This window comes from Cupressus sempervirens, chromosome 8 (assembly GCF_028749045.1).
Source record: "Cupressus sempervirens isolate cs-2001-9-10 chromosome 8, ASM2874904v1, whole genome shotgun sequence".
NCBI lineage: Eukaryota > Viridiplantae > Streptophyta > Pinopsida > Cupressales > Cupressaceae > Cupressus > Cupressus sempervirens.
In genome coordinates this window covers 47,642,297-47,658,996 of record NC_143125.1, presented here as the reverse complement: position 1 = coordinate 47,658,996, position 16,700 = coordinate 47,642,297, and the positions used below count along the sequence as shown (strand labels likewise).

Here is a 16,700-nt window from a genome sequence, read left to right as displayed (position 1 = left end):
AGATATACAATTCATATTCATTTTCATATTTTATATATTATGAAGCACTTATGATGTATTATACTCTCCGATTGGCGAAGAAATGAATTCTTGATCAAAGCCCGTGGATTGAATTATTGGGTGAATTTTGTGCGATCTAGATAGATTCGCAGTAGATAGATCATCTATAAGGAGTGTCTTTATTGCAATTTTGTTTCCAACATAGTTATTTATATTTTAAATTTTGGAGTTGTAATATTATTAAGTTGTGTCCTTTATAATTATTTTTTAAATCCTATAAATGTTCTAATGTTTGGACAAGTGGACTGGGTCATTATTGCATTTTAAACTTGATAAAAACATAAATAATGTGAAATATTGAATTATTTCCGTATTTATGTCTAGTGTGTCTCCATATCACACGAGTTAAAGCACATCCTAGACTAGTTTAGAATTGCATTCATTTAATTGATCTGTCGTGTTTGAATTGTTAAAATTGTTTATAGTTTAAATACATTGAACTTTATAAAGTTGTACGTCTCAACTTATAATATTGACTCTGATTGCCCATTTAATTAAGCACTGGTCTTTATATTACTCTTAATTCATAATCCATATGCTGGGAATTTTTTCATTTTTTCCATTGAGGAATTAATATATTCATTTTGTTGTATTCATTCTTTATTTAAAGCATTATCACATTTATTTATTAATTCATAATTTTCAATCTTGTTGTTAGGAAGACTTTCATCGTGTTCACATTCTAATTGATCTGCTATAAGGATCTTGGATTTAAGTGTTTCGTCCAAGATTAGGTACACCTGCCTTGGTTTTGAAGAGCTAGAAGCGCAAGGGATTTGGATTGCATAAATCAGTCCCGTCAAGTTGGCCATTACCAGTTGGATATCCCAACATCGAGCAGGCAAGGCTCGTAGGATTCCAATCTGCGGTTTTGGGAACCAACATAATCTAGGAGGTTGCATTATGTATACTTCTTCCTGTAACTCACCATTCGAGAACACACTCTTGACATCTATTTGATGGACCTTTTAGTCACACTAAGTTGTCATGGCAAGGGTTAATCTAATGGTGCTCATCCTAACAGTGGGAGCAAAGGTCTTTTCATAGTCAACTCCTTCAATTTGAGAGAAGCATTTGGTAATAAGACAAGCCTTGTACTTATCTAAAGTACCATAGTATTCAACATTGTAGACCCATTTGCAATCGATGGATTTCTTTCCTAAAGGAAGATCTAACAAAATCTAAGTATTAGTCTTCAATAGGTTATATTGCTCAATCTACATAGTTATTTCCCACTTAGGTATTCCTTTTGCATATGTGTATGTTTGAGGTTCATACACAATAAAATGTTTGCCATGAGAGCAATTTTACCCAATCAGAAAGTTTGCTCTTTTTTTCAAGCAGTTACACCCTCAATGAGCTCATTATTAAAAAATAGCCAATTGTCTTTGCCCACCACTTACGTCGGAGGGTAGAAGTGCTAACATTTAAAGCAGGAGGCTCAAGAACATCAAAGAAAGATCAAATGAATCCTTAGCAAAATTAGGTGGTGTGATTGCATGTCTAGGTGAGCATGTTGTAAAAGGAGCTGGAGGAGAGATAGGAACAAGGGCAGCTAGAGCCTTCTCTGCTGAAGCCCTCCCCTCAGGTGGACCTAATGGTAGATGGATATCCAAGTCTTGAGCTTCAAGAGACTGGTCTGTTGAATTCGTAGCTAGAGAAGAGAGTTGAATAGCCCTCATTTCTCATTAAAGACCACACCATGGTTGAAGATGAGACAATTAGCCTCAATGTCAACCAGGCAGTAGGCTTTGTAATTCTCATTATAGATAGTTAACATGAGTTTCTGGCTCTTGGCATCTAACTTGGTGCATTTAGCATCAAGGATCCAGGAAAATACAGTAGAGCCAAAAACTTCAACCCAAATTTACTTTGGAACTTGCTTGTGTTCAAGCATGGATTGGGCCACTTTGGTGATCATGTGGTTTCAACTCTCAGCAACACCGTTTTGTTGAGGGGTGTAGGGTGTTGTTAATTAGCACTTGATGCTATGTTGATCATAGAAATGGGAGAAAGCAAAGGAACAAAACTCACCCCCATTGTCAATTCTAAGAGTAATATATACTAACCAGACTCTTTTTCTACAAATGATTTGAACTTTTGAAATAAAACAAACATCTCTGACTTTTGACGAATGAAATACACCCAAATTTTATGGCTGAAATCATCAACAAAAAGTTTTTTAAAAAATTAACCTAGTAACAGAGGGAGTAGCCATAAGTCCACAATCATCAACATGGACCAGTTGTAATACCTTAGAAGTTGTGTGGGTGTTGTCATTTGAGAAAGGAGTGGGATGTTGCTTTGCATCCTGACATGCTCCGCAAATTCCAAAATTTTGGGTCTAAATTGTTGACAGTCCAATGACAAGATCTTCCGAAACAAGCTAAGAAAGATAGTGCACATTCAAGTGCCCAAACCGTAGATGTCAAAGGGTACTAACATAGGAGCCATGGGCTGCCATAACAAGCTCCTGGGAATCCCCAAATTCAATAATCCTGGAAAAGTCGCGATCGTCAACACCAATGACAACTATGGACTAAGTTTCCTAATTAATGATAAAACCCGAATCTAAACTGAAGGTCATGTCAAGCCGAGGAAAATGTCTTAGAATTTGATTGACGGAGAGAAGATTGAATTCTATGCCTGTAACATAGGACAATCAAGGAAAATCAATTTCCTCCCTCTAGACTAAATCTGAATATTACCTTTTCTGAAAATGGTGTACTCTTCTCCTCCAAAAATAATTGAATCTAAGAATAGTTGGAAGTTTGTGAACTAATCCCAACAATGAGTAAAGTGGCGAGATGCACGTGAATCAATATACCAAGCACAAGATTTTTCATGATCTGTAAGTATTTTAGCTGTGAAGGTGTAAAGGCAAACTCACATAGCTCAGTATGTTGCACAACATGTGTTTGAGGCTGTGAACTAGATTGTTTGGCTTGAACAACTAAGCATTTTTGACACTCCAACTTCATATGACCAAACTTATGACAATAGTTGCACTGAACATTTTTCTTCTTTGAGCCTTCTAAGGACTAGGCAAAAGCATTTTGGTAAGAAGACTAAGAGAATGGATAGTGGCCTATGGATTTAGCTGAGAAGGCTTGATTGTTAGAAGATGAACTGACACTAGTGCCAACTTGTTGTTTCCAATTATCTTATTGCAAAAGCATTATAAAATGATCAAAAAATGAAATATCAAAATGAGCGGAAGCAATGTTTAGAGTTTCAACAAAGTGTTCATAAGAAGATGGGAGACTCTTCAGGGTGATAATCACCATGTCTTCTTCTTCCATTTTGCGTTGAGATAGGAGACTCTTCAGGGTGGTAACCACCATGTCTTCTTCTTCCATTTTGCAGCCAACGGCTTCCAACTGATCACGAATATCCTTGATTTTATTGAGATGCTCCTATAGAGATATCTGATCATCCATCACAATGGAGAAGAGTGTGTTCTTTAGAAAGAATGCACGGCTTTTGTTTGGTGTTCATGTCAACCTTTCAAATGGCTCCAAGTTTTTGCAATTGTTTGACTAGAAGGCACTTGCAAGGGTTGATCATCAAGGACAAAAAGTTTGATGAGCATGACAACTTCTAGATTCTTCTCATCAAATGTATCATGCTCTGTGCCTACTTACTCAAGACATTTGGTAATACCCAACACAATCTTGTCGAGACACCTATACTCAAAAAATTCCATTATGTGCTACTTCTAGGTAGTGTAGTTATTGCTATTGAATTTTTTACTACCAACAAAATATTGGTCAAAGATGCCATTGCACATTTAGACAAAAAAAAGAGGACGAGATAGTTGAATGGACAATTTTGAAAGTTCAGATTACAAGGGAAAATAAACACACGGATTTTAATGTGGCTACTAGCACAAAGTTTGAGCCACGGAAACCAAAAAATCCAAAAAAAATTGAAGGCAACCTAGTTGAGATCTCAAAAAATTCCACCTAGAATCTAAAAGTAGATCTTAAATTTGGTAATAAAAATGAGAGTTTCAAGAAAAATGCTAACTAGCTTAGAAGAGGTCAAAAAAGGTGGATGATTGCAATCAATTTTTCGCAGAGAAGCTTCATAATCGAAGCCCTAGAACCCACAAACAAAAGGAGTAAAGTGTTTTTCCATCACATCAAGAGGAAGACAAGAAAAAATGCACTAGAAAAACAAAGTAGAAATTGCAGTCACAAGAGCCCAAAAACGGGTCGAAAGAATAGAAATGTGATTGTCAAATGCAATGACCAGAGCTTAAAACACAGGTACAGGAAAAAATATGATTAGCTTGAGGTAGAAGACCGTTGCCGACAAGAATAATCATGGCTTTGTCAAAAAACATGATCCGCATGAGAGTTTTCCCCAAAAACCAACACCTTTCTTAGGGATGAAAAAAATGCCGCAGAGAACTAGACCACCAATAATGGCAATAGTGATGACATTCAATGGTTTCTGGAAAAGACTCCTTCAAATTTGCAGAGCAAAGAAATTTTTAAAAAGACTTCCGAAAAATGGATGAAGATGCACTAGAATAAAATTCTGAAAAAAAAAAAAAAAAAAAAAAAATGGGTAATTTCTAAAAGAAATTATAACTTTTTGTAAAAATTACAACTTTGATCTGATACCATATTAAAAAAACATTTGGTAAAATATTGGATGATTATTAACAAAGAACGAATTACTCTTATAGAGTTTACAATCAAGATGTTTCTCACAAGAAACATACAAATAGTAGAAAGAATCTATTATATAGGATAATTACAATATCTAGAAGTGGCTATTAAAATAGAAATAGAATAACATACAAGATATTATTTTAATAAGTGGATCTAATCATGTTACCACATTAAGGTTTATCTCAGATTTCAAAAAATAAATCAGATTTTCATATTGTAGTAGTCCAAGCTTGGTACACTGCTAATTGATGTTATAACGTGAGTACTACAAAGTAATTGGTAAATATTTGCTTGTTATTAACAATGATCAATAGATCAATATATACAAGAAGAATAAACGATGTATCCTTAGAAAACAATCGTAAAGAATAGAAACATTATATTCTAGCTAATAGAAAACTAACAGTTATCTACAGGCTAACTAAATATTAGAAACTTTCTAATATTTATAGGAGATTACAATAGATAACCATTAGATACTAAGCAAAGATAATAGAAACTATATATTATTGTAATAACCTCCCTTAATGGTTAATCTATCCAAAGCACAAAGATGTCAAAAGGCGTAAAAGGCACATTTTGTCTGCTCAGTGTGCTTCACACTGTTCATTGTGGGCTACAAACAAATTGCTTAGATAGGGCAGCTAAGCGCTTCCCACATTCAACCTTCATGTGCCCATACTTGTGGCAAAAGTTGCATTGAATGTTCTTTTTCCTGGAGCCTTCTGAAGTTGAAGCAAAGGACCTCTACTAAGAAGACTAATGTGAATGAGACTTGCCCTTATCCTTCTGAAAGGATTCAACAACAAAGGCTTCCTATGTGGAGGTAGAGCTAGAATTGCTACCAAACTGTTGTTTTCACCGATCTTGCTGATAATCATTAGATACTAAACAAAGATAATAGAAACTATTTATTATCGTAATACCCTCCCTTAATGGTTAATCTATCTAGAGCGCAAAGCTATCAAAAGGCATAAAATGCAAATTTTGTCTGCTCAATGTGCTCCACACTGTTCACTCTGGGCTGCGAACCAGATTGCTTAGATACGGCAGCTAAGCACTTCCGACATTCAACGTTTATGAGCCCATACTTGTGGCAATAGTTACATTGAATGTTCTTTTTCCTGGAGCCTTCTGAAGCTAGAGCAGAGAACCTCTGATAAGAAGACTGGTGTGAATAAGACTTGCCCTTATCCTTCTGAAAGGATTCAGCAACAAAAGCTTGCCATGTGGACATGAAGCTAGAGTTGCTACCGAACTGTTGTTTCCACCGATCTTGCTGAAGCATAAGTGTGCAAAAATAGTGAACTTCAAATCAACACCAATAGAAGTGATGTTGAGAATCTCGATAAAATGGTTGTAGTACTTGGGTAAAATCTTGAGGGTTATGAACACAGTGTCCTCTTCCTCCATCTTGTGTCCAATGGCAAGCAACTAATCACAAATTTCTTGAATCCTATTTAGGTGTTCCTAGAGTGATTTCCACTCATCCATGGTAATAGAAAACAAAGTGTTCTTGAGAAAGAAGGCTTTGCTTTTGTTTGAAGTCTCATTAAGTTTCTCAAGATGCTCCCATATCTCGACAGCTATCTTGTCGAATGGAATTTGAGGGAGTTGATCATCAGCTACGAATAATTTGAGAACCATCACCACCTCCCGATTATTTAGATCCCATGTATTTTAATCAGTACCAGGTGCAGTCGAACGTTGTGTAACGCCAAGAACAATCTGATCAGTATTCTAATATTCAAATATTGTGAGTATTCACTACTTCCACGTGCTATAATTCTAACCATTGAATTTCCAATTGCCCTCAAGCAAAATATTAATCAGAGATTCCATAGCATGTTTTTTAGTGAAAAAGCGTAAAAATCTGTGAAGGCACGTATTTTGAGGCAAAAAATGAAGACCCAAAAAAATGAAGAGGTACCCAGACGAGAGCTCAAAAACCCAAAACAAGTACGTTGTCAAATTTTGGATCCACTAGCTCAAAAATTGAGACACCCAGAAAAATCTGACAACAACCCAATTGAGATCTCGAAAAACCCACCAAGAATCTATAAAAAAAGAAATTGATTTGGTACAGGAAATTAGGATTCTGACCAAAAACATCCCTGGCTGCAAAAAAATCCCAAAATATTGGTAGAAAAAACAGTCTTTTGGGTCAGATTTGAGGCATGAGTTGTAAAAGAAATGGTGCCCAACACACCTCCATGTGAACAACAAAGAATAACCCTCGATTTTCAGAGGATTCAATCGCGCTAGTTGCAAATAGAAGGGCACAAGTTTGCAAACTAGAAAAAATCATGTATGCTACAAACAAAATGGCGCAATATTTGGCAGAAAACCTTAGTCAAACCAAAGGTTTTGGAAGCAGATAATTTCGAAAATAAAAGCCAGATAATTTCAACCAAGAAATTATAATTATTTTTGAAAAAAATTAAAGTATTGGCTCTGATACCATATCACAAAGTAATTGGCAAATATTTGCTTGTTATTAACAATGATCAATAGATCAATATATAAAAGAAGAGGTTACTAAATATTAAAAACATTCTAATATTTATAGTAGGTTACAATAGATAACCATTAGATGCTAAACGGAGAAAATAGAAACTATCTATTATCGTAATGATGAGAACTAAGCTTCAATGTCAATTTACTACAAAGATTAAAATTTTCCAAACACATTTGCATTCATGACACTTGACTAGCTTTGTTCAGGAATTATTCAAGGAAGGAATTCCTCAAGCCTATTTAGTCATGTCAACTACTTCATTTTGTTAGAGAGAAAGGTTGAGATGTCCAAGGATTTACAATTAATGGGAGCTAATTTTTTAAAAGTACATGCTAGATGCAAGCAACCTAAAGTTAGAAATGCAAAACAAAAGATCCTTCATAAGGATTGGTGGTCCAAAATGAGATAAAATTGCTGATTTTATAACTAAACTTTCAAAAGTTAAGTTATTAATGTTTATAACTTGTAATTTATTTTCATTCTTTGAAATAGCATTCACTATATCAATTCAGTTTCTTAGATTCTTAAATGTTTTTTTTTTTTTTAATTCTGAAACTTGTTTGCACTTGCAAATACAAATATTTGTTTTTTTCATAAAATCTCTTGCCTAAGTCATAAGATATGCTGATACACACTCTATTAGTCTTGCTGATACACTCTCTCCTAGCATTTGAGAGATTTATAAGACATTTGGTAACCCATTTGAGAAAATGAAGCAAGCCATTTATAGAAAGGAGCCTACTTTAGGATTTTATGAGACCCATTGTGACAAAGTGATAAAACACTTTGAGCATCCCAACTAAAAATATAAATATCATAAGAGCAAGATTCAGAGAGATGTCATTCTTGGGCATTTCGGATAGATTATTCCAAATATATATGCTAGTTTTGGTTCATTCAAAGCTACCGTTGTAGTATTGATTATTGATTTGAAACCTTGCAATTGATCCTTGTAATTTCAATCCAAACAGAACTCGCGTTATAATTTTTTTGTCAATTGAAACAAAACGTAGCACTAATTCTTCTAATTTCAGACCATAGGCACTTGGAGTTATAATTTAATGTTGGCAAGAAAAACCTGACCTTCATTCCTCTAATTTGAGTCCATAGAAAGCTAGGGTTAGAAACTGAATTTTGAGGGGATAAAAAGAGTAATTATAATTTTAATTTTGATGAAAAAAAGCTCTCACGGTTGATCCTTCTGATTTTAGTCCAGGGCTAGCATTATAAATTTATAATTTTAATGTTTAGAAAATACCAGAGTATTGACTCTTCTAATTTCAGTACATGCAAACCTACAGTAATAGCTATAATGTTGACAGGAAACACTAGATCCACTCCTCTATTTTCAGCACATAGCAAGGTAGCATTTATTTTCCAAGTTTTATCAAAAAATCTCTACGGTTATTAATAAGAATTTCAGCATAGGCAAAGCAAGCATTGCAGTTTTATCCTTGATTTAAAAAACCCAATATTGATTATTCTAATTTCAGTACATAAACAGCTAGCGTTGTTACCGCAATGCTGATTGAAACACCCTTGGATTAATGCTACACTTTCGGCCCGTAGCAGCCAGCAATTCAATTTTGATTTTAATTTAAAAGGAAATGGGAATGATCCTTGGATTTTGGTTTAGAAGCCCGAGGATTGGTTTGTTTAAAGCAAAGCATTACAAATTTAACTTTGATTTGAAAAGCCCTAGAATCTAATTTCCATAGCTGTATTGTTTAGCAATGCAGTTTTTAGTGAAAAGAATTTGGCCAAAAATAATAAGATGAAGAAGTGATCTTACAGAAATCCTTCATGCTTGGCTTCTTTCCACAGGTTTGAAATGCCCTTCTCCTTGATCAATTTCATGGCAGATCTAATTAGTGAAGCCATTCTTTCGCCTAAAAATATACAGAGCTCCGTCGTAATATTTCAGGGAATTTTAAGCGGACAATTTGAAGGGAATATATGCGAAGGATGTTGGAGTTTTTTCTTATTTGTAATAAATTATTAGTGGAATTATAAATGGGGTACTTTATGACCCGATCACACGAACGATGAAATGGAGAGGTTTAGAATCCATGAAGTTGAAGGGTGAAATTTGTAGTTTATATCATGTCAAATGTTTAACATATAATAATAAGAGTTCTCAAAGAGCTATAGTCCCTGTCTTTGGAAGAAAGAGAAGATTGATTATTTTTGATGTGGTCAAAGTGTAGTGATTGAATGCAAAAAGGCGTTCGTGAACCTTCGTTGTCACCACCACCATTGGTGGTGATTCCAAAACACGAAACTTCTATCTGAATTTACAACACCATTGGTGGTGATTCTTAAACTTGAAACTTCTATTTGAATTCTAGAAACTTCTAGCTTTGCCTCAAAAAAATTATCAATGGTATGTGTAACAGTCAGAGATATCACCAAATTTGAGAAGTGTTGGTTTTTCGTTGTAGGCTTTATCTTGTACCAATATGACCTATTAGTCCACAAAGTTAGAAGATGTGAAATCTTTGGTACATATTCATTTACAGTACCATGCTAAATTACTTATAAAACTCATTTGTTATTGTATATGTAATATTTTAATGTATTATAATTTATAATTTTAACATATCAATTTATTATTTTATAATTTAAAAATATAAAATTTGATAGATATTATTTAAGAATAATATTGTTATAATATGTTTTAATATTAAATATAATTCATTTCTATTTTTTATTTTTTGTTATTCGTTGAAATAACCAATAAAAAGATTTTCATAATATAAACTTATAGATTATTATATTTCATAATTTTACATTTTTATTTTCAAAAATATATCATATTAAAAATACAAAGTAAACAATTAAAAAATTTAAAAATAAATAAAATGTTCTTTAACCTCTATTTGACAATGCAAAACTCATGAAAATCAACTAAAAGTTAAAACGGTTTGAAAATAAATTAAAAGTTGAAACATTTAAATTTGTTTAAAACAATTTTAAATATGCTAGGAGATTTAAAATATCTTAGGCGAACAGCTATACAGCAATTCTGACTATCTATTAATGTTGGCGTGATATGTTTCAGTCAGACATATCAAATGCAAATGCATTAAATAAATCACTATCGTTTTTACCTATCATCTTAGTTCTAGTCAACATGCCCATAGTGTAAACAGTGATCTAGGGATATTACTGAGTTAAAGCTTCTACAGGCTTCAGCATGGCAGTGGCTGATGAAGGACCAAGGCAACATGATTTGCCAACCATAGTATCCTCGTTCCCAAAGGGAAAACTTGTGATTAGCCTAAGCAAAATTTATGCAGCAACCAAAGTCCATCTCGGATTCTTGGCTTTGGAAAGAGGGCAGAGTCTGATGAAAAGCATCTGCTAGGGTACGTGTATTCACAAACATCTCTCTTCTTTCCTCCAACTCCAAGGGAGCGGCATGGAAGAAGAGTCCCCAACATAGCTTCAGAAGATCACATATGTGACAGGAAATGTCGATGCTAGAGTGTACAGTGTTTCCTCCTACGCATCCTATTTCTTCACAGATTTTCTTTCAAATCTAGATAAGCATGGGGTGATTACGTGAGACTCTCAGAGCAAGGAATATATTTTTGGTAAACAAAGCTTCAACTTCCCATTGTAGAAGGTTGTAGAACATTCCACATTTAATTTTTTTCCAATTTTGTTACCACAAAAATTAATTTTACCCCTGCTAAAATTACTTCTGACCAATCAGAAATTAGAATTTGATGAATGAAAAATTATTTTTAAAATAATTTGACTTTTAGACTTTAGAAACCTATTGATCTCGATGGCAAAAATTAATAGTGACCAGCACTGGGAACATTAGTTCCCTGCCTATAGATAGGCAGGGACTAATAATAATATTCTCATTTATAGTCTGATTTTGATTTTTATATTTATGTATATGTATATTTGTTGTTGTTGTTGTTGTACAATGAAATTAGTCTTTTCATTTTTTTATCACTCCCTAGTGAAGTCGTTTAACTTTGTGGTACTTACAAATGAACTAAAGTCTAATTTAAATTTTTCAACTTCCACATCTCTTTATTTATTGTTACGACTATAAAATATGTTGATACATTTTGTTAGTTAAAGTAATCTAATGGATTATTAAAACATATGATAGATATAGGAATATAAGGATATCTAGGTCGCACTTTCTCATATCATCTTGATATTTTTCATTGTCATTAATCTAATCTACCAAGGGTGTGGACATACAAGAATGTAATCACCTAGTGAGTTGGTTATATCCTAAATAATATCCCTTGATACCAACATGACATGATAAGTTATAGAGAAAGTGAAGGTGAATAGATAATTTTAAATACAATTTGTTTTAATTTGTTTGTGAGAAAATAGTGAGTTTAATGGAATGATATAGCTAAGTATGGCATTCAACAATGCTACTCTAACAAACATTAAAGCAAAACCTTGAGAGCTCCATGCATGTGTAGATGTTTCCAAGATGATGTATGTATGTTGAAATATGTTGCTCAAGCTTCAAATGGGATTTAGAGTGTTTTTGGTATTTTAAGGTTGTGATGCTTTGATTTAGATCTAAAACTAGCATTATAACACTACTTAGATGGTAAATGATTTGTAAAGAAATGATGTCACAATTTATAGGCTAGAAGCAAGGCCAATGGATGGCTTCTTGTGATTAGGAGAGAATGTTGGCACTTGGAGTGGTAGTAAACATATTGTATTAATGGAGGGTTTTTTCCTTGATGTCAACATATGTTCTTTGGTTGAAGACAAACTAAAATTTTGTATATTACAAGTCATTGATTGGTCTAGTGTAGGCAGTGATTGACAAATTTAGATACATGAGCTTACATTTGTGTAGAAGTAGTGTAAATATCATGTATATGTTTGTTGTGCTTTATTTGATATTTTGAATAAGTTATAGATTGTTTGGTGAAGACTGGTAGCAAACTAGTGGGTAGAAAATTATGCCAAAGGTAATTGCATTATTTTTGTTGTACCTTGATAGCAAGCAAGGATTAATGTGGGCGAGCATGGAAGTTGTTAGAAGACTTGTTCATGTGTGTATGTTTGTATTTGTGTCATTTGGCTTATTCTAAAAAGGTCATTGATGTCTAACACGCAATGTATTTTACTAGTAGTAGGTTGGATCATTCTAGCATGTTAAATGTTATTAGCAAATGTTATATTCATATTGTAGCATGCGGAATACTTCATGTAATGATTGTGTAATTACTTGAGAAGGCATGTATGCCTTAGCATGGTCCTATGTAATTAATTGTGCACTAGGGAAGCCCTAATAGGATGACCTAATTAATTATTTGTAATTGATATAAAAAAAAAAAATTTCCTCATTGTAGTGTATGGAATGATAAGTATAGATGTGAACCTTGATATTGGATTGTCAAAGAAGAGTCGAGAAGTTGTTAGATGCTTGGAGAAGAGGTATGAGTGGAATCTATTATTCTTTGTGGACTTCAAAAGAACTATTTTGGCAAGTAAGTTGTAGATCAATCAATTCGTATTATTGGATTTTTTATCCTTATGTAAAAGCGGTTTAACCTTTCATCATTTGAGAAGTGAGCTTGGGTAGAGTGTCTTTTGTTCTCATTAACTCCTAACAGGGTTGGAACCTTCTAACAAGGGCTCAAGATCTCTTAATAGGGATTTGTCCTTTAACAAGACTATTGATGTAGGAGCATCTTGGGTATTTGAGAAATCTTGCATCAACCAAAAATATATCTTATTTTTTGTACTAGTCTATTGTTCGTAAAGTAGTCATTATTGTTAGTGCTATCGTGTTATGCACAGTTAACATGTTGATAAGGACCTATCCCTGAGCCTCCTCAGAGCACAAGCTTTGATCATTTGTATTTCTCAAGTTGTGAACCATTCTTTGTAGTCTCTATTTTGGCGTATTTCCTTCTAGTGAGGCATGTTGTTTCATTTGGTGTGATTTCTATGTTAATGTATGTGTTGCAAAATTAGAAGCTGACTCCTCGAACATGTGGGGATTTACCTTCGAAAGTGCATTATCTCATGTTTCATTTAGTATTGGTTTTGGTTTACTCTTCCTAAGTTAGACCTGTAATGTAATTAAATTCTTGACTATCTAACTTGTGGATTCGTTGGCTATATAAGAAGCTTCGTTAGAGATAGAAGAGGCAAGAAAGGGTTGATAGGGAATGATATGAGATCTGGAGCAGCAAGATAGATGTGAACTTGGATTCTAACATTGTAACTTCATTATATATGGCCAAAACCTAGATGGCCTCATAGTTGGGCATGTTGAAAGACTTTTTTTAATTATTACATCAGCATGGCTGCCAATTGTTGAGGTTTATGTTCAAATGTGTTTCTTATTAATTACACCCCAGTAAAAGTCTAGAATTGCACTTTTATGTACATTGCTTTGTAAGTTTCTTCTGTATGTATCTCTAGGCAGGGTTTTTTATAAGCTTAAGTCAAGTAATTTTGCTTAACTTTTCTTTCTCCTTGCGTCAAGTGGTATAGCACAATCTTTGATCATTTGTATTTCTCAAGTTTGTGAATCGTCCTTTGCAGTCTTTGTTTTGGCATGTTTCCTTCTAGCGAGGTGTGTTGTTTCATTTGGTTTGGTTTCTTACTTTAACATGATGTATTCTAAAGTTAGGAGCCAACTCCTCGAATATGTGGGGATTCACCTTCAAGTTTGCATTGCCTTATGTTTCATTTAATATCAGTTTTGGTTTACTCTTCCTAGGTTGGACTCGTGTAGGGGCACCTAGGTGGGCTAAGGAAGACCTAGGGCTCCCTTTGGAATTTCGGCTTGTAGTGGTGCTAACTACACTACTAGGTGAATATTGAGACTGATGAAGTCCTAGAAATATGGGTGCTAGGTTTGACAAGCCTCAATAGATCAAAGTTGCTCATTACTTGCATATTAGGGCAAACTAGGTGTTTTGGGGCCTAGAAGGGTACAATTGTCAAATAAATGTTTTGAAGTCATATTTAGTGGTTTAAGTCCTATTTGGACATTATGCAAGGTTTCATGGCTTTTGGATCAAGTTTGAGGGCTTAACTCAATAAGATGTAAAAAAGTTGCTCAATTGTTGTCAATGTTGCCAATGACAACATTGACAACTTTTCTTGCATTTTGTGCAACGTTGTCTAGTAGGAGTTATAACTGTCTAAAATAGTTATGAGAGCTCATGGTAAGCCTATATGAGGCCATTCTCAACCTGTTCAAGGGGTTGGAGAAGATAGTTTTTGCATTGTATGAACTAAGCAACAAGTTCTTAGTAACAATTTTATAGTTTTGAGTGTTTTTGACTTGTAGATGGATTAGATTTGGAAATTTTTGTTTTGGAGGTGTTAGAGTAGGTTGATTTAAGATTTTGTATAGCTTTAATTTATCAATTTTCAAGGTTTTGAGTGCTTAAATAAATTATTTTGGTTTTCTCTAGCCTGTTGTTATGAATCGGGTTATTAGCACAAATGGAGTCATAGGGCCACTTTCCACCATAGACTCTATCTGGCCTTTTGGAATTTGGAACATGACTCCATGTACATTATATATAGTGGAGATGGAGCCCTGGAATGTTGTGGAGGTATTTTTGAAGTGATGCCCTAGGCAAGTCCTGGTAACTTGGTCAGGCATCATAGAGCAGAGCAAGTAGAATTGGAGTGGTTGAACATGTTTGATACTTCAACCTAAGATTGGAATATAATAGAAGGTGTTAAGGAGTAACCTTAAGCCTAGTGGGAAGCATTGGAAGAAGTCTTAAGGAGGGCAAAACTTTATTTGCATTAGACTGCTCTCATAACCCTTAAAACCCTTATTTTAAGGCTATTTTCATGCCCATATTGTACGAACATATTGAAGACCTCAGACCCCCAAAATATTCTAGGTCTCTGAAAAAGGTGGCTGGATTGCTAATTTGTTTTACCCCTTGTTAAGGAGTTTTCCAAAATATTAGGGTTTTACTTCATTTGGAGGGCTAATTGCTTGTAGCCCTATTAGAAGCATTTCAGTGCATCTCTACTTGGTAGTTGGAATTTGATTAGGGTTTCAAGTCATATTTTGATTGAGGGCCTTGAAGGAAGTTAAAGTACCTTCCTGGATGACCAGTCATCCATTGGGGAAGTTGAATGAACATTTGGGGTTACTAGTGATGTTGATGTGTTAGCAAGCATGTTTGTTCTACCTAATTGGTGGACACCAATTAAATGGTTTGGGATCTCTTGAATAGGGTCCTAAGGAGTATAATGTGATTAGAAGCTTTACTTGGTTAGGTGAATGACCTAAGGAAACCCTAAGAGGGCTTGGGGTAGAAGCAAGATTGGTGGTCACATTAGAGTGGTATCAGAGCCAGTTAAAGACTTGGGAAAAGTGGTGTATGTCTACAACTACTAGAGAGTTAGTGGATAAGTCAAGCATGGTGACTAATGTAGAGGTAGCTAAGGAAGTGAATGAGTGGAAGGAGAAAAATAGATTCGTTGAAGTAGCCTTGGAAGATGTGAAGATAAAGTTAGAAGAATTTGTTGATGAAGCTAAAAAGAAGGAAGAAGACAATGAGAAGGGTAAGGAGGTAGGAAAAGAGGATGTTGTACCTGAACCAAACCCTGTCTTGAATGAGGAATCTTTCTTGAAAGCTATTAAAGCCCTAGGAGACAAAGCTTTGGAAGGTGTGCCAATATTCAATGACAAGATGGATATTGATGTAGTGATGGATTGGTTGGATGGCACGGAGAATCATTTTGAGAGTGAAGGGGTATCAGAGGCACAAAAGATCAAAGTGGTCAAGTCAAGACTTAGAAGCTCAACTTTGACATGGTGGAAGTATGTGCAATATGAGAGAACCAACATGGGCAAGAATCTTATATCCAACTGGAATGCATGGTTACCAAGTTGAAGGAGAACTTCTTGCCATAAGACTTTGCAAATTGACTTCATAAAAGAAGACAAGGACCAAAGCAAAAAGATTTAGATGTGACTTCTTATACAATGGAGTTTCAAATATTATGCCTTAGATCCAAGAAGCAAGTAGAGGAGCCAATAAAGGTGGCTTCTTTGTGTGGTTTGAAGTGGAACATCTAAGAGGAACTTAGTTTGTGGGCACCTACCACTACTCAAAGGTGTCATCAACTAGCACTAAAGGTGGAGGAAAAGAACAAGAAGAAAGGAGAGTCTAACTTAAGGATAGAGGTAAGGGTAGAAACTGAAGGGGATAAAGAGAAGGTTACCAAGGTAGAGGAAGTGAACAAAGGAACCAAGGTGAAGACAAGTTGATAGAGAAAACCACTTAAAGCACTCCTAGAGAGGGTTGAAGCAGAGGAAGAGGGAATCATGGAGGCTCTAATAGGGACAAAGGATTAGGTAGAAGTAACTCATACTTTGCTAGTATGAACTGTTACAATTGTGGTCAATTAGGCCACCTAGCATATAGATGCCTTGATAAGCCCTC

At 34.6% G+C, this 16,700-nt stretch overlaps 1 protein-coding gene and 1 pseudogene across 1 annotated transcript in view; one reads left to right on the top strand and one right to left on the bottom strand.

Moving 5' to 3' along the window:
- LOC149541540 (NADH:ubiquinone oxidoreductase, 17.2kDa subunit) overlaps positions 1-9,331 on the bottom strand; it is a 50,613-nt gene extending 41,282 nt beyond the window's left edge. The window contains exon 1 of the mRNA XM_089796758.1: positions 9,053-9,331. Coding sequence (XP_089652884.1) covers positions 9,053-9,141 — 89 coding nt within the window. The 5' untranslated portion in view covers positions 9,142-9,331. The remainder of the gene's footprint in view (positions 1-9,052) is intronic.
- Positions 9,332-15,671: 6,340 nt separating this feature from the next.
- The window catches only part of LOC149541539 (GDSL esterase/lipase At5g55050-like), a 74,941-nt pseudogene continuing 73,912 nt past the window's right edge, over positions 15,672-16,700 (top strand).